General features: G+C 50.0%; 1 protein-coding gene across 1 annotated transcript; it reads left to right on the forward strand.

Annotated features, from left to right (window-relative positions):
• MOB3C (MOB kinase activator 3C) lies at nt 1-23,461 on the forward strand. Its single transcript, XM_080623845.1, has 5 exons — nt 1-26; nt 450-620; nt 7,746-8,245; nt 17,795-17,997; nt 21,864-23,461. The coding sequence occupies exons 3-5, from the start codon at nt 7,825-7,827 to the stop codon at nt 21,891-21,893; spliced, it is 654 nt and encodes a 217-aa protein (XP_080479971.1). The 5' UTR covers nt 1-26; nt 450-620; nt 7,746-7,824; the 3' UTR covers nt 21,894-23,461.
• The last annotated feature ends 280 nt before the right edge of the window (nt 23,462-23,741 follow it).

Genomic DNA, 23,741 nt, shown 5'->3' on the forward strand with positions numbered 1-23,741 from the left:
CTGGACGCCAGTTGTGCCAGGATGAGGTGAGTCCTGGGGGTGGGAAGAGCCACTGCTGCACCCCTGAGGATGCTCCTGGGGTGCTTTTAAGCATGGGTTGGGCAAGACCCGCTTGGGGTTAGCCTGGGAAGGAGCAATCCTTCATGGACGCCTGCAGAAGGCTCTTCCCCTTCCTCTGGTGTGCCAGTGTGGAAATGCCAAGAGAGCCTGTTTTGGGGGTGCGGGAGGGTCCGGGAGCCCTTGGCAGCAGGGCAGGGATGGGCAGGGGGAGGGGTTCGGGCAGGGGAAGGCAGCACAGACACACGCTTCCCGGTTGGGACGGTCCCGGTAGCGGCTTTGCTGGTATCAGAGGGAGGGCGGAAAGTTGTGGGTGGGGAAACTGGGTGAGGGCGAGTGCTGGAGATGGGTTTTCAGCAGCTGGTTTATCTCCTCTCGCCTCCCTCCTGCAGCTCGCAGGCCTGGAGCTTCCCGTGTGGGGGATTACGGCGCTGACTGCGGAGTAAGCACCCTTGGGACTGAACCGGAGCAGTCGGGTGCTGCGGAGCCCTTTGGACACCTCTTCACGGGGCTCCCAACAAGTCACTGGTGGCAGCAGCGAGATCGCAACCCCCAGGAATGAGGTACCCCCAAAAGCCCCTGTCCTTACCGGGTATCACCCCCAAAATGACCTGGACATGCTGCCTCTATCCTGGAGAGAAGGGGCTTTGCTTTTCTGCTTGGAGGCATCTTGGGTGACTCAGGAAAAGCTTTTTCAGTGCCTTTGCACCAGGCTGTGATCCACTGGGAGCTGCTGCTGGGCTATTGGTGTGGCAGGGAGGCAGGGTATGGAGCAGGACAGAGCAGGGGATGAGCCAAGTGTGTGCAGCCCTGCTCCTGGAAGCTATGCTGGGTCCGTTCTGCAGGAACTGGGGATTTCCAAGCACCATCACAGCTTCTCACTGGCAGCTATGGGGAACTGAGTCCTGCTGCTCTGGAGACTGGTGCTCCAGGGCTGCCTCTGAGGATGCTCGCACCTCTCATTGGGTCTCTCTGGTACCAGGGAGGGTTTGCACAAGGAGGGTTTGGCAGCCCAGAGATTCTCTGCAGCTCCCCCAGCCTACGTGCAGGGCCTTGATCCCCCTCCCGGCATCTTGTCTTGGCTCGTTTCCTGGAATTTTCCATCGTTTGGGTTATATTTGGGATCAGCAGCCAATAACCCCGTTTCTCACGGACAGCCTAGCTGGGGCTTGGCTCCAGCAGGAAGCACTGAGGGAGGGGGGCCAGCACCCCAAGACTGTGCTCCCCAGCATCTTCCTTCTGCAGCTCCCCCTTCCTTAGATGATTAAAAGCAGACATGGCTGGAAAAGAGGGGATACGCTCCCTTCCCTGGGAGCACCATGCACCCAAAACCCCTGCCTAGATTGAGGCTGGGGTGGCTGCAGTTCAACGGCTGCTTGGGAGCGGCTGCCTCGGTCTTTGGGATGCTAATCCAGTCCTGGTTGGAAAGATGCTCTAGGATAGGCTGAACACCAAACTCTGCAACAGGGCTTCTCTAAGGCTTGAAGGAAAGCTCAGAGGCAGGAGTTTCAAGTCAGCAGCCAGACAGCAGCTCTTCCTACAGCAGTGAAAAGCCAGTGGGTTTCTGATCACACTGTCCATCTGGAAGCTGGCTGCTGTGTTAGGGCTCTGGCACACAGTGGCTGAGCTGATGCCTGCCCTGCTGCGAATGGGGCAGCACGGGACTTCCACGCTGCTTGTGGTGGGGAGAAGGGAATCCCCTAAAGCAGGCAAGCAGAAGTAGATATCTGGGTGACCAAAGGCAAGATCCCCCTGGGGAAACCTGGGATGGATGTGCAGAGCTGGTAGTAGTTAACTTACAATTTACCTTATGGTGCCTGGAGCTGCATGTACCTGCACTCTTCCTCTACAGCCTCCTCCCAAAGCAGCGGGAGCTGGAGTCTCCCTATGGATTGCCTGTGGCATTGCACCCCTTGTGCTCCCAGGCTGTTGCACTGCCAGCCGAGGGCTGGAGGTTGCTGCTAAAGAGGCTGCCTGTGGTTTCCAGTCAGATGCTTGTGTGAGTGTGTAACTGTCTCGGGCTGGATCCAGAGAGGATGCACTTGGCACTGGAGCTGCAAGAGGTGCTGGTGTCAAAGCCTTCCTCTGTCCTTACTCTCCACGACCATTAATGCTTCCAGGGGCACTTGCACTCCCTAAAGCCTTTGCTTTTGCAGCCCTTAATATAGAGGCAGCCCAGGGAGGGAGAGCAGTCTTGAAACTGGGGAAACTGAGGCAGGAAGCACAGGACCACCCCGTGCCCATCACCCTGGAGACCAGTGGTGTGTCTGATCCTTCCTGCAGGCTTTCTGACTACAGCTTATTTGGGTCAAAACCAGAGGTTCTTTGGTGACCTTGTGTTGAGAATGGGGGGGAGGAAGCTCTCCCTCCTTCCACTCTGCCTGCTTTCCCCTTTTGTTTTGCCAGCTCTCAAACAGAACTTTCAGAGCTGTTTTTAGTTTACAGCAAAGCCTTTGCCTTGCCGTGTTCCTCTGTGGTTTCCAAAAGATAAAAAAAGAAGAAGAAACAAAAAGCTTAAGTAAAAACCCCAAACAAGTTTCAAATCTGAAACTAGCAGCTTAGTTCGACCCTGAACTTACGTTCTCCCCCATTCAGTTCATTTCCTTTCATCTCTGGACCCACCAGCAAGCTGGGAAATCAGTGTTTCACGTGTCTCTGCCTGCTACAACCCTGGCAGCAGCTCTGCTGTGCCCTTGCAGAGCTTAACCCTGCTCTCATTTGCTTCTTGTTAAACCCAGCTGAGTTTTGCTTCTGGTGCTGCTGGTACAAACAGGGGCAGGACTGAAGCCAGCAGCCTTCAGAGCTGTGGATAGGGTTTTGTGGGCACTCAGCTGGGTTTGTAGCCAGCCTTCAGCAAAGCCGAGGCTGTTTTGGGAGCACGGATGGGGGTGAACACTAAACAGGCTGTAGCATGGCTGTCCCATGAGAAGCAGCAGCCTCTTTCCACCCTCCTACTGTCCTTAGCAGGGACATAGGGTGACAGCAGGAAAAGTCTCCAGCCCCACAGCCACCTGCTTCCCCCCTGTCCGTTCCCAGGAACGGGATGAGGTTTGATTTGGGGGTTTGCAGATGCTTCAGAAAGGGACGTGTGAGCCCCCAGGGTGCCGGCACCCCCCCAATGGGAACTGCGGCACGATGAAGGGGGTTTGCAGCCTTTGCCAAGGCTCCTCTAGGAGCAGCTTTGATTTCACACGTGGGAACCGAAGGCAGAGACCTGCAGGCGGCTGCACCGGCGCCGATCCAGGCCCCGCCAGTGGGATGTGTACGGTCATGTTGTAGGAAGCTGCTGTCTAAGCTTGTTGAATGGCAGCTCACCTTCAGATTTCCCAAGACAGGCAGTGCGAGCTGTGATTTGGACTGGGACAATTTGGATTTGGGCTTGGACGGGTCTCCTGTCCCACCCCAAGCTTCAGTGACCAAAGTGTGATTTCTGGGAACACAACAGCTCTGGACATCAGACTCAGATGAACTCCACACCACAGCTAAACCTTGGAAGAGCTCCCAGTTCTGGATTTTTATGTGGATCTGTCCCACATATTTGGCCAGTGATGGAAGAGCACCGGTTGAGTCAGATGCATAAAGGTGGACACCAGGAAGATCTGGTCTTGCATTTGATGCTGATGCCCTTTTCCTCCAGTTAGGTTTTAGATGGGTCCATTCCCAAAGGACTTCGCTTTTCTTTCCAGAAAGCAGGGGGAGGTGTTGGGTCCCTGTGCAAGGGGAAACTGAGCCATCGGTCGCTTTGCAGTGCCTGTTTGCACCAAGCTAGTACATCCCATCTCAGCAACTCAGCTGCAAAGACCATAGCTGGTATTTCAAGCCCTGATCCTGGCCTCTGTGCAGCTTCTCCCTTTGCTGCTCACATCCTTCCTGCACATCCATCTCTGGGCAGTGAAAGCTTTGGAGCGAGGTAGAGAACAAATCTGTTCTTTGGCCCAGTGCCTCTCTGCTTCTCCGGGTTGTAAATCCCAGGATGTGTTTTTGGCTTTGTGTTAAATTTAATTTCTGGAGAACATTTTCTCCAGTGAGACTGACACGGCCTTTTGATGACTTGGTAATTTGGCAGCGACGCTGGTGAGGATCCTGAAAGTAAAACCACTTGTGCTACTCTGGTGTGTGCTGCTGCCTGGGGAGCAGAGAGGCTGCGGTGTCCTGCTGGCATCCCATGTACAGGTCTGCTCTGAGCACTTGGGCAGGGATAGGTTTCTCTCCCACATTCCTGGCAACCTCTATCAGGATTATGTTATGAAAACACTTGGCAGATGCTTAGCAGGTTTGTTGCTTTGTTTATGTTTTTAACGGGGGTTTCATTTGGATGGTACTGAAGCACGAAGCACATTCCCACCTGCCTGGTGAGTGAGAGCAGCTTGCAGGGAAACACAAAGATCCGGTTGTGGATGATGCAGAGGTGCAGTTGTGGGGTGAGTTAAGGGTCTGGCTTCAGCAGATGAGATGTCCAGTTTGTTTCCCACTGAGTGGCTCAATATTTGCAGAGGACTTATAATGTGAGACACAGGAACAAGGGACCCCCACAGTGTATTCATAGAGAGCTGATTTCATTGCTGATGGCCCCTGCAAGTGACACACATGATGGGATATCCTCTCCCGGGCTGGATTCTCATCACCCTGCAACAACCCAGTCTCTGCATGGAAGAGCCTGCAAACAGCAATAGCTCCCAGAGCAGTGAATGGACTTGGCAATCCTGGGGTAACGGTTGGACTTGATGATCTTAAAGGTCTTTTCCAATCTAATTGATTCTGTGATTCTGAGTTGTTCATCCTGTATCTGCCCAGCAAAGAGACTGAGAATACAGGCTTGGTGTGATCCTGTGTGATTCCTGTCCAGCCCTGCAGGGTGGCAGCCCCTGGGCTTTATTTGGGTGTTGAGTAAAGGGGCTGCTCAGCTTTGTTGGGGGGTCATGGACTGGCTGGGGACTGGGATGAGGAAGCTGCAGGATGAGGACAGATTAGCGGGTGCTGCATCATCCCCATCCTGGGAAGCTGCCCAGTGTCAGATGGGGAAATCCTGACTTTTGTTAAAGGACCAGTTGTTTATTGTTGCTTATTTTAATGGCTTTTATGTTTCAGCCAGAGCCCTCTGCTGCTGCCTGGTGACAGGAGAGGAAAAAATAGTCCACGTGTGAGGGTATGGACAACAGCATGGCAGGGACAGCCCCATGTTCTGGGTTGCTGCAAAGCCAGTTAGTGATAAGTGCTTTGAGAGGGGCGAAAGCATCGGAGGTGCTGCTGGCTCCCTCCCTCCCATGCTGGCTGCAGGCCTGGGCACTGCTCAGCCCCATCACATATTCCTCCATAAGGGCAGACCCTGTCGGATGTCTCATCCTGAAGAGTATCCCAGCACTTCCTTTGCTGTTAGATTAGGATCCTCACTGCAGCAGTTATAGATGAATGTATATGGATGTATGCGTACATATTTCAGAAACTGTTATGCATTAGCATACTCCCTGGGAGGCCTTTTTTAGAGGTGCTATCAACAGGATATGCCTTGAATATCCTGTGACAGCTGGGTGAGAAGCCACAGATAAGGGCTTTTCTGTACAGCCTCGCTGTGCCCAGAGTACCCTGGCCTACATTGTGCTTCCTTGGGCTGCTGTTTGCTCTCTCCATCAGTTGGCATTTTGAAGAGCTCATGCTCTTTTTCTGAAGTGGGGAACAAGTCCCTTGATATGGTTGGAGCCTGCTTGGGGCAGGGGAGGAAAAAGCATCCAAGAAACATTCCCCAGTCACTGCCCTTCAGCAGTAAATCACAGAATCATAGGATGGTTTGGATTGGAAGGGACCTGAAAGCGCACCCAGTTCCAACCCCCTGCCATGGGCAGGGACACGTTCCACTAGAGCAGGTTGCTCCAAGCCCCATCCAACCTGGCCTTGAACACTGCCAGGGATGGATCAGCCACAGCTTCTCTGGGCAACCTGTGCCAGCGCCTCAGCACCCTCACAGGGAAGAGTTTCTTTCCTAATGTCTAATCTAAAATCTCTCCTCTTTCAGCTTAAAGACATTCCCCCTTGTCCTGTCACTAAAATGAGAACCCATTAAAATCCCACCCAGCCACACGAGCTGGGGAAGGTTTACAGATACCCCACTATTAAAGTCATACTGCATAACACTGCATGATGGCTGTGACCCTTTCCATGGGGCATGAAGCACCTAAAAACATACGGTTTCAGGTCGGGCTGCACCTGGTTATAGCAGATCATGGCAGGGTTTGGTACCACCATGCTGTGAGCTACCTAATGGTGGCAAAGCAACACTCCAGCCTGTAGGAAAGGCCATGGTTAGAGCACTAACGGCACTTGTGCTGGGGTTTCCAACCACACAAAGGTTTTCCCCTCACAGCCACGTGCTGACTATGGTATAGAAATCCCTATCGAGCAGATCCTGTCAGTGTTTGGGATGATCAGCAGGTCCTTTTGCCTCCAGTGATGCCCCCACGTGTGGGGAGCACAGGGTTTCTCTTACAAAATATTTAGCTGGTCTCCGCGGGGCAACACAGAATCTACCTGTGGCTCAGGGCTAAGTTTAGAAAACGGGGTTTGTATAGCAAGCTTTTGCCTAAAAGCTGTCTTTTTAATGAGGAATGTGCATCCAAGTTTTGCTGGGGCACCATTCCCTCCTGCTTGTGACTTTGGGTAAGTCACTTCCCCTTTCCGTGAATCTTTTCCTTCCTTTTTGTTAACTCTTTCTCCATCTCCTCCTGTTGGGGAGGATGCTGTTGAAGGACTTTCTCTTCTCTAAGCTTCACCAAAGCATTTAGCAGAAAGGGGCCTTGATCTCACGTTACCACTAGAGGTGATGAGTGCAGGTAACAAAACACACCTTCCAGTCTGGGGCGGATGGGATTTCCACTGAAGCTTCAGAGAGGAAAAGGAATAAAGGGAAATAACAGCTAACCCGGGCAGGAAGGGGTGAGCTCAGCACTTTGCTGAGCTGTGACTTCCAGACCGAGTCACCCAGAGGAGCATCAGCCACTCCAACTGTTGCGTTCATTGTGTGCACGCCGAGGGCCGGCCGCATCCTGGCACGTTGTGTTGTTGTGCTGCCGTTTCCCTTCTTTGGATGCGTGTTTTGTTCTGTTGGACAAACACACGGGGCAGAACAACAAAAATAATCCCCGCTCTTCCCATTGATGTCGGGCTGGGGCTATGTGAACCAGCAGCCAGCTGCGCTCACAGCGCAGTTCCCAGAGCATCGCTCACCAGACGCAGTAGTGGGATAGGGGTTATTTGTCCTGAGAAATCCCCGGGAAAGAGATGCTTCCCTTGGACGGAAAAGGCCACCAGGTTGGGACTTCCCAGGCTGGTGAACTCTGTTGATATCAAGGCTCTTGCTTTATTGCAGCAATTATTGATAAAAGGTAAGAGCCTGGCTGAAGCCTGGTGAGGCCTCAGTGCACGCAGAAGTGAGGAGGGCTCTGCCTGCCATTGAGCCTTGCACAGGGTACACGTGGCAGTGCTCACCCTCTCCAGTGCCAGGAGCTGCTGTGTGAGGTGGCATCAGCTGCTTCAAGTCACCCTGATGTGGAGGGGCAAGGAGCTTACCCCAAATCTCCATCCCTATGTGCTGTCAGAGCAGCAGTGCCAGCCAGCATCCTGGTGCAAGCTCATCCCTGACAGCGTGCCCATGTTGACTTCATATGTGACTAAAATGTGTCTCTTTCTCCCCACAGAGACCTCCACCCCTGAAGACCCCAGCTTTGGGTTTGACGCTGCACCGAGCCTCTGCCCTCACCCTGGCCGCCCCTACCCATGATGGCATTGTGTCTCAAGCAAGTCTTCAACAAAGACAAAACGTTTCGACCCCGAAAGAAGTTTGAGCCAGGCACCCAGCGCTTTGAGCTCTACAAGAAAGCCCAGGCCTCCCTCAAGTCTGGGCTGGACCTGAAATCAGTGGTGCAGCTGCCTCCTGGTGAGAGCATCAATGACTGGATCGCGGTGCACGTGGTAGACTTCTTCAACCGCATCAACCTCATCTACGGCACCATGTCAGAGTACTGCACGGAAAGGAGCTGCCCCATCATGTCTGGTGGACTCAAGTATGAGTACAGGTGGCAGGACGACAGCAAGTACAAGAAGCCAACCAAGCTGTCGGCTCCACAGTACATGTGCATGCTGATGGACTGGATCGAGATGCTCATTAACAACGAGGACATCTTCCCCACCAGGATAGGTAAGTGTGCTCTGGTTCTTCATGAGAAGACTGGGGTTGTAACTAGGGCAGGTTCTGCTGTTGCACCTCAGGGTTGGTATTGCTGACTTTGTGATCCCAAGGATCATGGCCTTTCCTGTTCCAGGTGTTCCTCAGTGTCTGTCCCGGGTTGAGCTTGGGAGTCCTTGTCTTGCTCCTAGAGGATGTAGAAAACAATGTTCTCCTTTTCTGTGCTTTTTCCAAGTATTCTGTGTTTGTGAGAAATCAGGGCAGGCAGATCATCAGCGTCCTTGCACTTCCTCAAGAAGCTGAACCACAGGGCTGGTTAAAGGTGGTCCCAAGGCGCAATCCTCACCCCACCTTGTTTCACTTCTCAACTCCTTTCCACCTCTGCTAATTCATCTCAGCCCCGATTATACATCACATTCTTACTACTTAGCTGAGGCATTGTCTGAGCAGAGATTCCTGTCTCTGGAATCTGGCCTTTCCAGCTGCCAACCCGAGGGTATACAATGCACCCCTTCAAAAAGTTTGGCCTTAGGAGCTTTGCAGCAGCTGCCAAAGGCAATTCAGCTTGAAACTAACCTCTCTGCTGCTGACCTGCAGGGCTTGGCAGCTGCCAGGGCTGATGTTAGCCCTGCTACTTAGCTGCTTTCTTGTCCTTTGGGGAGATGAGTTCAAGGGTTGGAGCTGATGCATAGGCTGGTGGGGCTGCTGGAGCCTCAGGTGTGCCTTGGTGTGGTTGCTTTTCAGATGAAATGCAAAGGTACTTGAATGTAAAAGAACATTTAAGGAGCTTCAGGGGGAAAGATACAGCTTTGCAAGGTTGCTTGACCTTGTTTGTTTTCTCAAGCAGCACAGTTGACAGAGCCATGTGAAATCAGTGCAGTTGAGGCTCAGGATTTTCATTAATATGCTGGGAAACACTGAAGAAAATGGTCTGTGTGGGATTACTGTCAGCCACTAGCTGTTGTAGCCCTATTTGTCTATGCTGTAGCATGTAGTTGTGTATCTTTTGTGGGATAATCTCTGGCCCCTGGCTTGCAGGCAAGAGGGGAAGGCAAGGTAAGTGCAGTGCCAGATCCTCGTGCTGGAGGACAGGCAGACAGGCTGTCTTTGGGGCACACGGGGGAGTCAGCCCCTAGGATTCACTGGGGGCATTTGCTGTGCCATGGTGGCATCCCTCCCTCGTGGGCTCAGTGGGCTCCACACATCCCGATGGATAGAGGAGGCTGGAAGTGTGGCTGGCTGATAGTGTTGGTGCAGGATACTCCATGCTGGCAGTCTCAACAAAATCCCCATTGATTCTGGCTGCTGCCAAGGGGTAAAACAGCAGCCACAGGATACAGGCTAGGTCTGCCTCTTCCCAAGGAGAAGCTCTGCACACCATTAAAAGCAGGGACACAGATGTGGATTTACTCAGTTTTCCCTCCAGACAGAAATGAGAGTGTTCTGGTCCAATTTCATGCCTTTCAGGTGGGATTTGGGATGTGATGCTGATTGAAAGCTGCTCTGGGGAGTCAGGGCTACAGGGAGTCTACAGCACCCTCTGCTCTCTCATGTCTCCCTCTGAGGAGCAAAAGCAAAGTACAGTTGTGGCCCTGCTGGTTTTCACCCCATTTCTGTCACTTTTGCCTCCGAGGTGTAACACATCCTGACATGGGGAGGAACAGCTGGTGCCTCTGGTTTCCACTTCTCCTTTTACTTTGGTATGAGCGCAGTTCTGGGTGAGATCCGGGCTGGCCGCAGGCAGTCATGGGGAAAACCCATTTTCCTCTCTTCCAAAGCCATTCCCGGGGCCCCTCTTCCAAGCTCCTTTGTCACGGGGACCTTTGTGTCCCCCAGTGACTTCAGCCCCCTTGCAGGCACAGCTTGGTGGTTGTGGCCTCCCACATGTGAAAGGGAACTTAGGCTGAGATCACACTTTAAAACACATGAGAGGCTGTTGTGGGAAGCAGGGGGAGGAAGGAGCTGGTGGGACTTTGTCATCAGTGTGTCCCCCATTAACTGTCTTTCACTGGCCTGCCTTGTGTGCTGGGTAATTGCTCGGTAGCTCTGGCACTGCAGAAAATGGAGGTGTTTGGCCGAAGGGAAATGTCACATCCTGATGAGATATTCCTGATGGGCTGCTCCTTGTCGCTGCACCGGATGATGGGGGAGGCTGGGGGACACACAGAGGGGAGGGACGTGGGGCTCAGGGATGAGCAAACAGAGATGCTCAGCCTCCCTCCTAAAGAGCCAGCCCCTCTGGAAGAGGCCCAGGACCAAAGGAATAAGGCACCTAGAGGACACAGGGGAGATGTGAGCTGTTTGAAGGAGGGGATTTGAGTCTCATGAAGTGATGAAGGGAAATTATAAATGTCATGCTTTGGAGGCAGGGTGAGGCTTTTCAGTATTAGCAGCAGAGATGGGGTTTAGCAGGAAGGTTTGTTCCACTCCTGCTTGTACTACTGAGGTCCACTGGCACAGTGACCACTGTCTCACTGGGTGTATCATGAGCTATGTGCATCTCAGCTTTCCCTCCTAGGCCCTCTTTGCCATATGCAATAAAACTATCTCAGCACCAAGATTTCCCATTTTCCTGGCTAACGCCACCTGACTGCAGACAAAACAGACATCTCTTTTATATTTTCCCTTTAAGTAAGTGTTCCCCAAACTTGCTAATGTTGCCTGAGGCTAACCACAGCATCTTTCTCTATCCAACAGCTACAGAGCCTGAAGCAGCACATGATTCAGTGGGGCTTGCTCATGGCTGCCCTGACGGTTAAAGGAGAGGTATCTCATGGGTCAGAGAGGGGAAATCCTTCACCCTGGGGTGAGAACAGCTCAGCTGGAAGTAAGCAGAGATGGTTCAGTGGCTTGTGGGCTCACAGGGTCCTTTGGCATCACATGGCACAACTCCAGGGAGCATCTCCAGTGAGATGCTTCAGTTGCACCACTGCACAGGTCCTTGTCCCGGCTCCAGCAAGGGAGCCTGACGCCAGCAGACAGCTTGTGACCTGGCAGAGTTAACTATCAGGACCACAGCCCTTGGAGAGCTGCCTCCATCAGCAGAAAATCCTTATGGTGATTTAATGGGGCCACTGTTGTGTACCACAGTAACAGCTGGGGGGAGATGCTGTGTCTTCCCCATTCACCTGCAGGGCTCGGTTGCACTTAAAGGCTTTGCTGCATAATCCTTCCTCTGGAGCAGAAACCTGTTTGTCTGCCAGTCAAGATGAGACAAATCCCTGCATGGGGTGAGCTATGCCAACCTGCTTGCTATAAATCTGCAGCAGCAGCAGCTTTCCCAGACGACCCATATCAGTTTGCATATGCTAGTGCTCTGTTTCGACTCTTTCAACCAACATAGTTGTCCTGAAAAATACATTTAAATGGAGAATAAGCATTGTTCCAATTCAGGGAGAAGAATAAATGATTTTACAGGTGTATTTTTACCAGCTGGTAAAACTATATCAGTAAATTTCTTCAGTGAGTGGCCACATGAATAAATCACCATGTGGAAAATATCAGCTCTTTCCAGTAATCATTCTGCCCTATGGTGCCTGGTTTTAGGAAGCTGCACAGAGTTGTCTGGATGGGGTTTGCAGGGCCCGTGGCAGCCCGCTGTGTCTGCATTGTCAGCCCAGCATCAGGTTGCTGGTTGCATACAGGCGTCTTCCATCAGCACCATTGTGGCATTATTAAATCAGTGCAGATGCAGGGCTTGGACCAGACCCAGCGCCGGAAACACCCCGTGCTCTCTGCCAAATGTGCCTGCAGCTCTACAGAGTAGAGTCCTGCAGTCACAGGAGGGTTTGGAACAGTTCTTAGAAAGCTTTTCAAAACTCAAGCTCTGCCATTCAAGCGTTGTCCCAAAACAATTATGAAATGCAGAGAGAACTTGGTGTGAAATTATCCGATACTTTCTCCCCATAACAACAGGAGGAAAATGTTCAGGATTCAGCTAATTATTGCCCTTTTCTCTGCTGGCTATTTTTTACATGCTTTGTCTTCTTTTTTTCCCTGCCTATTTTCTTCCAGCTTCTTTCACACCCGCTTGCAGCTGCCCATGGTGCCATTAGTTTTAAATGGGGCTTTAAAGACTTATTTTTAGGCAAAAATTAATCACCAACACCATGGTGGCCAAAATGGAATTGAGAAAGAATAACAACAACAATAATTCATGACACAGTTCATTGAAGTACTGCTCTTGCAGAGGAAAAAATACAATTGCAAAGAAGCAAAACAGCTTCCCACTACTGATTCATCCTGAGAATATTAAATTGGCTGGAGCACAAGGGTTAGGGACAGGAGAAGGGGCAGGAGAGATCCAAGAGCCATTTGCAGTCCTGTACCGTAAGCGCAGGCACTTTGTTAGCTCTCATTTTCATTTCCTTTTACACGTGGTCCCACATGGTTTCTTTATGTTTTGAAGCAATCAGCAGAGAGTGGGGAAAGCAGCTTTTTTTTGGAGCATTGAATCACGTCTTGGCGTTTTCAAGCAAAACATCCAAGATAAACTGAAGGTGCTAATTCATTTCAGGGCTGTGAGTCACACTGCTCACCAGTGCCCTGGCTGCGTTGCAGTGAAATTGTACCTGCTGTACTTACAGCTTTGCCCTGGCTTGGAGCAGGGGTAAGGTTCTCCCTTTTCTGCTGCAGGGGATTGCTGCTCTGCTCCTCTCCTCCTGGGACTGGGCTGTGTTTCCACACTGGGATAAGCGACGTTTCGAGCCACCAGCTGCCTGGTCTGTGTGCAGCGTCTGGGTAGTGCATGCCTAGGTAATGGGAGGAGAAGAGCTGACCTTGTGTATAAATCTTTTTCCTGTATCTGATGAAGTTCATATTGCACCCTGTAGTCCCCTCCTCATCACTCATCATGCAAGGAGAGAGTCAGAAGGGGGCTACTGCCTGCCAGATTGTGGGTTTGCTGCTGCGAAAGCAGCAAGGTTGCTGGATGTTGAGCAGAGTGAATTAAATGTAAAGTTAAATTCAGTGCCTTTAAATCAACCCAGGTGGGTTTTGTGATTTTCTGCTGTCCCTTGGGGCAGCTAGGACCAGCATCAGCAGGATGCACTGGGATGGCATTGCTGGGTCCCTGTATGTGTGTAGGGCTGCGAAGGGTGAAGCAAATCCAAGCAGCATCACCCAGCTGGGCTCCATCCTAACTTTGCCCTGGCCTGCCATATTCCTGCTAACAGATCATCTCAGGCACGCAGTGTCAGTCCCACCAGCCTCATTCCTTTGTTTCTCCAAGTTGCTACTCCTGCTGGTTTGTGCCACCATGGAAGTTCCCCAAACAAGGGCCACCACTGCCCCATTCCCAAGTGTTGCTTATCAGCATATTGTCCACTAATGGGGTCTCTCTGCCCCATTAGTTGTAAACACTGATCTGCCTAGCCCAGCCTGACTGGGAGGTGGGAGTCATCTGGGGAGCAGCCTGTCACCCTCTGTGCTTGGGGAATGCATGGTGACCCCTCTTTGCAGCCAGGATGACTCTGATGTGAACTGACTGATTTAAAGCTCAACCCCTGCAAGAACAGGATAGTGCTAAGATCCCTGTTCCAGGGCTTGCCCTTTGCTGGGATGTGGTGGCTGCAGGGAGGAGGCACAGCCTGCTCGCTGTGTCCCCTTGTGTGCTGGAGGAGGATGTCACATGCATTGTCTGCTGGACATCCTCTGAGCCAGCAGCTGTGACCCAGGGCAAGGCTATTTATGCCACATCTTTCTGCTGCTCTCCCTGGGTTGGTCAGATGCAGGCTCTGCTGGAGAGCCCTTTCCTTTCAGTTCTGGGTGAGGGGATGGGGAATGTCTCCATCTCCTTGCCAGCGTGGCCAGTGCCTGCTGCGGCTGCCGTGGGTTTCTTTCCAAGCCACTAGAGATCAGCAGCAAGACATGACTGCTGCTGACGGAGGCAACCCACACATCCACCCTGGTTCCTTCCCATGGGAAGTGCTTTGATGAACTAGCACGGGCCCCTGTGCCAGACGCAGGCTTCAGTCAAGCATCTGTAGGCTACGTTGAGGGTCCTGGCACAGGAGGCGCAGATGTGGCTGCAGCACGCGGAGAGGCAGCAGGACTCGATGGTCCAGGGTTGTGCCCTGTGCTGCTGGGGCTGCTTGTGCCTCCCTAGGCACATGTGTGAGTGAAAGGGGTGATGTGGGCAGAAGGAGCTAAAGATGGAGCTGTAATCCCTGGATCCAAGGGACCACGGTGGGTGGTGGTGTCATGACATGGTAGGGTGAGGGGTGACTTGTCCGTTAGTGGCATTAGTACCCATTAGTGACAGCAAGCCACCACTACAGGCTGGCCACATCTGGAGGGGATGGCCACACACTGACACCTTGTGATAGACACAAAGAAGAGCAGCCCAACTTCACCTCCCAGAAGCTGGGTTCATGTGAAAGCACTGTGGTGGGGTAGGCTAGAAGATGACCTTTAAATGTCCCTTCCAACCCAAACTATTCTATGAGCTATGATTGATGCTACATCTCTGTTCCCTGATGCAAGAGCTGGTTTTGGAGAACCCAGGATGTGGCTAGAGGTGTCCCCCCTCTTGGATACCAGCATGTCCATGGAGACTTGCTGGCAACTGATTCATAGAACAAGATGCTCCCTTGCTATCCTCAGGCCAAAAGTGATGAAAAGCCACTTGTCAACATATGCCAGCTCTGGAGGTTACTCATCTGACAGCAGTATCTGGACTATAGATGCTATCAGCCCTGGGAGTCTGAGCTCCTTTGGTCTGTTGTTCATGTCTGACCTTATTTCTTTCTCAGCTCAGGACTGGGTCGAGATGATACGCGGGTAGACTCCACAACTCATTAAAGCTGTAAAGTAGGTAGGCTTTATTCAGCGGTGAGACGCATGGGGGATCGCTCCTCCAAAAGCATGCGAACCTCAGCGTTGTTCTCCTTCATATTCATACATGTTCATGAAGTTACACAACACAATTATACATATTCATGACCTATTCCCTCTCGTATTATGATGAGGTAAAAGGTCCTTGCTTGTGTAGTGTCTCCTGGTGGTCGCGGGCGAGGGTCTCAAGATGAAGTAAAGAGTCTTCCTTGAACATTTCACCTCTAGTCGTCGTGCATGTTCCCTGGTGGTTTAGTCACTGTCCAAACCGCAAAGCTGATTTCAGCCAGTTTAGGGGTCCGGAGAACAGGAACCGAGTTACTGTTCCTTCCTCTTATCAATAGCCTTGGTCCTCCCACCCTGTTCTGGCAAGCACGATAAGTGTTGACACGCATTTGTTGAGTAGGCATGAATAAACAGTGACATTGTTAAGCAAGCGGCTTAACCCTAACCCCCTCTGTACATCGGTTAACCCTTTGCATCAGAGGTTTGCTGCTTTCCTTCACTATTACTCTTCCCAGTTTGGCAACAAACTCCCAGTGGCTGGTCAGGTCTGATTTCATCCTTACTGCCTGCTTTGACAAGTAGGCAAGTAGGATGGGTGACAAACTGGAGGCAACAAATGCGTTGCTGTCTGCCTGCTGGCACCTTGCTGAGCTCCCTGCAGTGACTGCTCACCTCTGGTCCCACAAGACAGGCTGTTCAGAACATTGTGTATTCCCCAGCTGGGGCCTGGGAATGTGCATCATTAGAAACTACCTGCCATGATGAATTTGTCTTTATTAAAAACAATGTTTCTTGACTGCTTCTTCAAAGCAGGTCTGCAGGGGATGTCCTAACAGCATCTCTGAGCCCCCAGATGGGTGATTACGGCTTTTATTTGCTCAGCAAATTCTCACTCAGTGCAAAAAGCTCAAATGAAGCTGTTGATAAAGCACAGTGTCCCTCCAGACTGCAGGGAAACTTGGAGACCTCTCTCTGATCCCTGCCCTTATCAGACCGGCACACAAGGAGAGCTCTGCAGCCAAGGGTGCAGGGCAGAAGCAGATGATCACTACCAACCCTAAGGTGCTGGCATGGGGAGAGCCTGGTTGTACTTTGCCAGATGTGAGCACCTTTCCCAGAAAGTCCTAATGGGATGTGCTAGAGCTGTCAGTGAAATGGGTCATGTCGAGGTCCCTGCTGTGGTAACAGCCCTGAGGCTGCAGCATGCTCATGGTTGTGCAGAGCAGCAGCCATGTATCAGCCTCAAAACCACCTCTCCATGTGTGTGACACTGAGCTGAGATACGTGTCCTCCTCCAAGCGGTGTCTGGGACATCCCCCATTGCTGACTACGTTCATGCTGTGTACAAAGCAAGGCAAGACTGGGCTAGGAGGAGCCTGTTTTAGATCAAAGAAAGATGATTTTCTGTCACGAGTGCTGCAATACTGAACCCAGCACCTGCTAAACCCTGGCCATTGGAAACACGGGCTCCATGCATGAAGTTGGAAGAACAGCTCCTTGGTAATTCCCACCCATGGAGGACAAGGGCATGGGAAACAAAACTGCCAGGAGCCTTTGAGAACAATGGTTTAATTGCCTTGTGAGGCTGATGAGAAAGATTCAAAGATAAAATTACCATTTTTAATTCATTTTTAAATAAGAGACTTGCTGGTGCTTTCCACAGTGCAAATGGGTGAGCTGCTGAGCTGGCCGTGCCTGAGCAGAGACTTTGGAGAGGTTTTTAAGAGGTTATGTGCTGCATTAATAAGAAGCTAAGGGAGGAGGCTGGTACAGCCATGGGAAGGGAGGTGTTTATTCTGTTCTTTGCAAATTTGCATTGCATTGCTCAGGGGGGAGGAAGAAGCTTCAGGAAAACAAATTCCAGTTGTTTCATTTTCCTCCTCCTGCAAAATAGATATTTGGTGTTTCAAAGTCAATGTTACCTTTAGAGATTTACCCCAAGCTTGCTGACACTGGCTGTATCACACCTCTGAGCTTTTTGCTGTGATAACAGTTCACTTAAGCAAGGATGGAAATGCAGAGTAAATCATGTCTTTGTGTGGGATTAGGCTAAAAGTACAGAGCTACTTGTGGTGGGTCCTGTTCTTGATCAGCCTGGGAGGACCTCTCTGGGGGAGTGTCATACAGGTGCAATGAAATTACAACCTAAGCATCGTTAAGGCAGTTTTCTTCCTGTTTTAATGAGACGTGTTTGAAACAAGGATCAAGAAAACAGTAGAAACCCTACCTGTTTCTAGTGATGCATCAGAAGTCATGTTTGAGGGTGTGTGGAAAACAGTATGAACCATGCTTTTGATTCAGAGGACCAGGAAGGTATCTTTTCTGCTGGGAGGAGGTCTAGTTTTGTTCATGGACCTGGATAAATACACTTTGCCTTATGCTGTGCCTGCACAGGCTTGTAAGGAAAAGCAGGGAGAGAGGGCACGATCCTCTGCCCGACTGCTCTGGATGACAGAGATTTCTCTCTCCACTGGGTGAGAAATTTTCTCTCTGAGGGAGACTCCTCAGATCCTCAGACCATACCTGTGTGAAATTGCTGGTTGGGCAATAAGGAAATATGTGGGGAGAGCTAGATGGCATATTGCCCAGTTTAGCTGTCACTCTTGATCCTACTTCATCACCCATGACTGCCTGTTAAGCATGACAGTGACATTTAAACACTAGCTGGTTTATGTTTTATTTTAATGGTCAAATGGCTTCCAACTTGCTTCTGCTTTGCAGGTGTTCCCTTCCCCAAGCAGTTCCAGCAAGTTTGCACTAAGATCCTCACCCGGCTCTTCCGTGTCTTTGTCCATGTCTACATCCACCACTTCGACAGCATCATCAACATGGGTGCTGAGGCTCATGTCAACACCTGCTACAAGCACTTTTACTACTTCATCAGGGAGTTCAGCCTTGTTGACCATCGGGAGCTGGAGCCTTTGGTAAGGATGCCTCAGGGATGGAGAAATGGAGAGGGTGAGAGTGGCATGGCCTGAACACAGTACCTGTGGATTTAGGTGGGGGCTGCACTCTGAGCAGTGCAGTCACTCTCTCTGAACTCTTTCATTCACCTTTCATCACAAGCACACGTTTTCTGTCCTGTAACCATCAACTTTAGTGCTCTGAGAGAGAACTTCTCAGCTGCCCTTTACCCTTTGAAAACCCTCCTTAAACTCTGCTTTTGCTGCTGTGTCTATGAATTGTTCTTCATTGTCCTCAGGACAACCGTAACATAGTTGTCCCTCTATACTGTCTCAGTAACTAATGCAGTTTGCACATTAAAGTGTTCCCAGCCATGGCTGTCAGGGGTCAGATTTGAGCTCAAGTCTCCTCTCTAGAGTCTTGAGTTTTCCTGTTAGCAGACTAAGGCCCTTGCTTGAGATCCTATTATGAATTACAATAAGGCTGCAGGAAGGCAAGCCCCAGTAGGACATACACCTCCAGAAAACTGCTATGGATGCCTCACTGGAGGTGCCTCGCTGGAGTTCCAGCTTCTCTGCAGCCTCGCTTGGGAAGCAATTAGCCAGGCAGAGAGTGAGAGGCCTTAGAAACAGCAGGACTGGTGGGAAGCAGAGGCCAGACAGCTTGGGAACTAGAAAACAAAACATAGTTTCATAAGAGAAGCAAGTGTGTCACAGGCAAAGTTAAACAACATGACCTAAGGAGGACATGTTGCAGTGGGGAGGAGAAGAATTAATAGGGAACCCAGTACTTAGCATGCTGTGACAGAGCTAGGCTGCAGAAAAGGTTATGTCCAGCAATAGAGAGCCAGGGAAGACCAAAGGGATATAATCCCAGAGAGAGAAAGAGTTGAGAAGAGTTCCAGAGCGTTACTCCTCTGCTTTTATTTGTTTCAGTCATTTTGCTGCCTGTCTGCTCCTGCCATGATCTAGGGGGATGGAGAGATGATGATCTAATCAGGGGAGACTTGAATGACAACAGCATCTACATGAATTATTTCCTAGAGTTTGATTGTGACCTGTATAACCACAATGTCCTTCAGCTCCAGAAAATGGCAGCTCAGCCTCACTCTGTCCAGTTAGTCTCCCTCACCTCACACCACTCCTCATGACAAACTTCTTTAGCATTGATATACAGCCCATAATGGTGTCATCTCCTTTGACTGATGCTTGCTAATGCCAATAATTAGCACCTAATAGCCAAAGCAGAGGCTGACACAGCTAAACAGGCTTTCAATGCCAGTGACTCACATGTAACATGAGATGATTTATGGGTCTGGATGAATCTAACATGAACAGATTTTCATGTGTGATGCAACCAGGCTTAAACTATAAGGAAATGAGACACATATATCTGTGGTCCAGCTGCGTCTCATTTTGTGGTGTGCCCATTGCCTGGCTTCCAAGCTGCAAGCAGACCCAACCACATGGCAGACCTCCTTCCCTCAGGCAATGACTTGCTGTAGGTGTGTATGAGTGTCCTGCAACCAGAGGATGGCTGTGTCCAGGGTGCTGTGCTGAGTTGAGGAGAGAGGACAGGTTGCTGCAGCTCACAAACAACTTTCAAAACCTGAAAATGGTCCTTCAGGCCAACCCCAGGGAGGCTGCAGCTTGACACTGCATCAGTCCCAAAGTCTGCAAGGGTTAGGATTGATCCAAAAGCTTCCAACAGCATTTCTCTCTGCTGCAGGCAGGGAAGTAATAATGGGAAGTTTCTTGAGCCCCTGGTAGCCTGGTGTGGGGGTCATGCTGCTCTGGCTTTGCTTCAGCAATAGTTGTGAAGATGCACAAACAGTCGCATCCAGCTTCTTCAGCACTCTACACTTGATCTCACTCCACTTTCCTGTGGCTGCATTATGGCTGTTGCCCTGCTAAAACACTAAAAAAAGTGTTTTTAAGTCCTGAAGGATTCATGAGCTGGTTTGACTCCTAAGCAAGGACAGACAGTGCATTCCATCTGCCTACATTTAAGGTTAAGACTGCAAGGTTTTGTTTTTGCAAGTTCTCAAGGTTTGTGGAAGGGCAATAATCTCTCAGTAGGGATGAGATAAAGTGTCCTTGAGAGGTTCAGTCTCTCTTGACTGCCTCGTGAGCCCAGAAAACTGTCCTAACCTTGCATTTAGATGGCCAGAGTTAGTCCTCATAAATCCCATGACAGAAGAGACTCCTGCCTGCAGAGATGCTTGTTCCCTGCACGTGATTATGGAAGGCCACTACGCACGTGGACGGAGCATATATGGAGCAGGACAGCAGGTCTGAGTGCTGTATTACGGTTGGAGCTTTTCAGATTGAGAAGTAAGAAAGAAAACAACACCTCCCCAGCCAAAGGATGTCCTGTTAGGCTGAAACAGCTTTGAAAACTTACAGGGATTGTGGGATGAAGGAGTTCTCAGTTTCTAAACCTGCCTCTGGCAGAATCTCCCTTTGCTGCCTAAGTTTCCCTTTTGTCAAGCTTTTTTGAGGCATGATTTCTTAGCAGCAAGTCCTGGGAGCCAAGAATGAAAGAGATCCTTTGTACAGGCAGAACCAGCACAAGGCAGTGATTCACTCTCTTAGCAGATCAAGAAATACGGGGGCAGAGAGAAGCCATGCACTTGTTGCCTTGACAAGAACAGGTCACGGTGCTGGGCAGCAGCACTGGCAGAGGTCCAGCTGATTATATCCTAAGGCAGAGCTGTGGGGATTTCAGTCTGATGAATGTTTTGGACATTTGGGGACAGCTTAAGGAGCTCGTAGGTGGTTTGTCAGCCCACTGATTGCCTCAATCCCACCCAGTTCTTGAGATGTCTGCAAACATTTCCAACGTAGTTTTGTGGCAGAGCATTGGCTTTTGATTTGCTGGTAGGGTTCTGCTGCTTGAGTGATTTTGCATGTTACTCCTACAGAGAAGCCCCCTCTTTGCTACTGTCCCCCGATGGATTTTAAAAACAAATCTCTCACCACTAAAGAGCTAAAATTACAGCTTTTGTCCCCTTCGGTTATATCACTAAAGGGACTTCTATAGGGTTACTCACGGGTCATCCTACTTTCTTGGTTCTTCTTTTTTCAGTTGCAACCTTCCTCTCTGCAGGCCAGTCCTACTTCAGCTCTATTTTGGGAGTACATTTTCATGTGCAAACCTTTCGGGTATGTGAGGGGGTTGGTGTGCAAACACAGATTCACAAGCCATGAACCTGATGAGCCACAGAGAATCGCAGAATTCCCTCGCTGTAGCAGATGATTTGCAAGCTTCAGGCAAGGACAAATACCATCTTCCACCACCTGAAAGCTGAGTACCATCCTAATGCAGCTGGCAAGATGCCACCCTGGCTAAAGGAAACAGTCTGTCAGCCTAAACACAGCTCAGTCTTGCAGGAGGTTTCCTTTGGCCCTCTTAATAGCACTCATTTGCGTTGTGTGACTGTGGGATGCCTCACTAAAACCGCAGGTCTTTGGGTGAGCTCGTTATCTTCTGGAGTAAGAGCTGGGAGCAGCTCCATGTCTTGTCTCCCTCAGCAGCTGCAAACAGAGGCTCCAAGAGCAGCACAGCCCTGTCTGGCTGCTCCATAGCTGAATCAGGAGCAGGACCTGCATCTTTCAACATCTCAGCTCTTTCCTTGGACTGCTCTCAAAGCTAGGCCACCAAAAAACCTTTGTGCCACAGGAACCAAGGAGGATGCCAGGAAGGAGCTGCTGAGGCAGAGCAGTTCCCATGAGGGCTGGCATGGGAAATAGAGAAACACTCCCTGAGACTCCCACAGTCACTTCTTTGGGTTGTTTTTGGACACCTGCCAAACTGACGTGTCACTCTACCAAAACCTGTCGTTTGCACTTACTGTTTCTTTCTTCTCTCTCCCCCTTCAATGCAGAAAGAAATGACAGAACGAATTTGCCACTGAAGCATCTTGGCAGGTGAACTCAGCTGGCTCATTTGCAGTCTGATGGGACAAGACACCATGTGGTGGAAGACCTGAGGACTTGCTCTGGGCATTTCAACTTGATGAACTATGAACGCTGCAGAAGAGCCTCTTCAGGCCACGGCCAAAGCGTAAGCTTGCCAAGCATCTCTGGACAGAAGTTCTGGGATTTTTTGTTATAGATCCCAGTCTCTGTTGTATGGTTCCTACAAAGGAAAGCCACTGACTTAGTGGAGAACAAGGCAAGTTTGGTTGATGTTTGCACACTCTGGTTTCTACGACTCAATTCTGTGTTTGCTAACATCCCCTCAGCTACCCTTCCTCTTGTTTTGTCCTCATCTACACTGATCTCCAGATGTTTCATCAGTGATTCCTGCCCTGTGAGCAGGTGTGAACTTGGCTACCGAGTAATGCCTCTTACCTTTCCCACATGCAGTGGGTTTGTGATAACATCCAAGATGTTATCTTGGATAACAAAGTTGGTGACATTCGATCCAAGCTGCCTTCATGTGGTTAGTTGCTGATGTACCATTTTTAACCACAAGCTATGAATGTCTCTCATTCTGCCCTAATTCATGCTTTACCAAAAGGACCATTTTTCCCTGCAAGGGATTTTTCATGTTTGGCAGAGGGACTTCATGATGTTCTAAGATGCATCCAACACTGCCTGGACCAGTGGCAAGGTGGCCCCATGACAGAGGAGGTGAACTAGGCCACTTTTCAGCATGATCAGCACAGTCTACCTGAGAAAGACTCAGAAGTGGAGGAAGCTGTTGCCAGAAAACATGATTTTCAACATGTCAGAATATCCTGACATGTTGTTTTGACTCAAGAGCAGCAGATGCTGGCTGCAGAAATGGATGTTTTTCCATTTTTCAACTCTACAGGATAGTAAATGAGGTGAAGAAGGACTTTGAGATATCTAATCTACCCAGTTCTTCCTAAAAAGCAAGAACAGTCCTTCCTTAAACCTTTCTGACCGTTTGAAAGCACACTGTTGCTACCTGGTCTGCGCCATTATTCCTCTGAATGGTATCACATCTCAAAATTTCCTTCCCTTCTGCTTGCAACTCCTGATAACTAATCTTGTCCCATTTGTCTTTTCACAAGAGCTGAAGTCTTTTTTCTGTTTTAGGGAGTTAAAATCAAACTGTCTGAGCCACTGCATTATGTTTGTATTTCCTGCCCTTCTGGGAAAGTTTTGTATACCAGACACAGCTGATATTTATAATCTGGGGTTTGCCCATTTTTGGGATGGGGGGAGGGATGTGGCTGGAAAATGTAAATATTTAGGCTAACATTAAGGTGCATAAGTGAATTTTTAGTGCTCAAAGCACTCATTTTGTTGTGAAAATCTATTTTTTTTTTTAAGCTTATGTACCAGATATATATTTTTACATGGAAATAAAAGAGAGCAAAATGGACACAAAAACACCTCATACATCATTCAAATATTTTCTATGTAAAATAACTGGTAAAAGTCTAGATATTTTTGTTTTCCTAATTAAAGAAAAGTTAATAAGCTTGGTGTGCTTCACTCTTCCCTGATTCATCTGTAGTAAGACACGCATTGTGAAAAAGCACCCAGGATAACTCGAAGAGTGGATTTACACAGAGGGTTGCAGCACTGATGGATCTCAATGCTATGTTGAGACCATAAATTACATCTCAGAAAGTGGCTTGGCATAGGCTGATGTTGCTGGTCTGCATCCTCCCCTTGCAGACTTTTCACCAGCATCCCAACTGGAAGGTATTTTTCCAGCGAAACATGGTGGTGAGCTTTACTCAGTACTTTCTGCAAAGGTGTGTGGTTCTTGGATCCTGGGATCC

This window comes from Psittacula echo (genome assembly GCF_963264785.1).
Source record: "Psittacula echo genome assembly, chromosome: 7".
NCBI classification, from domain to species: domain Eukaryota; kingdom Metazoa; phylum Chordata; class Aves; order Psittaciformes; family Psittacidae; genus Psittacula; species Psittacula echo.

Coding starts and splice junctions, on each gene's coding strand:
- MOB3C (XM_080623845.1), top strand. CDS start 7,825: ATGATGGCATTGTGTCTCAAGCAAGTCTTCAACAAAGACAAAACGTTT. Junction 8,246..17,794: donor CATCTTCCCCACCAGGATAG/GTAAGTGTGCTC, acceptor TCTGCTTTGCAG/GTGTTCCCTTCCCCAAGCAG. Junction 17,998..21,863: donor ATCGGGAGCTGGAGCCTTTG/GTAAGGATGCCT, acceptor CCTTCAATGCAG/AAAGAAATGACAGAACGAAT.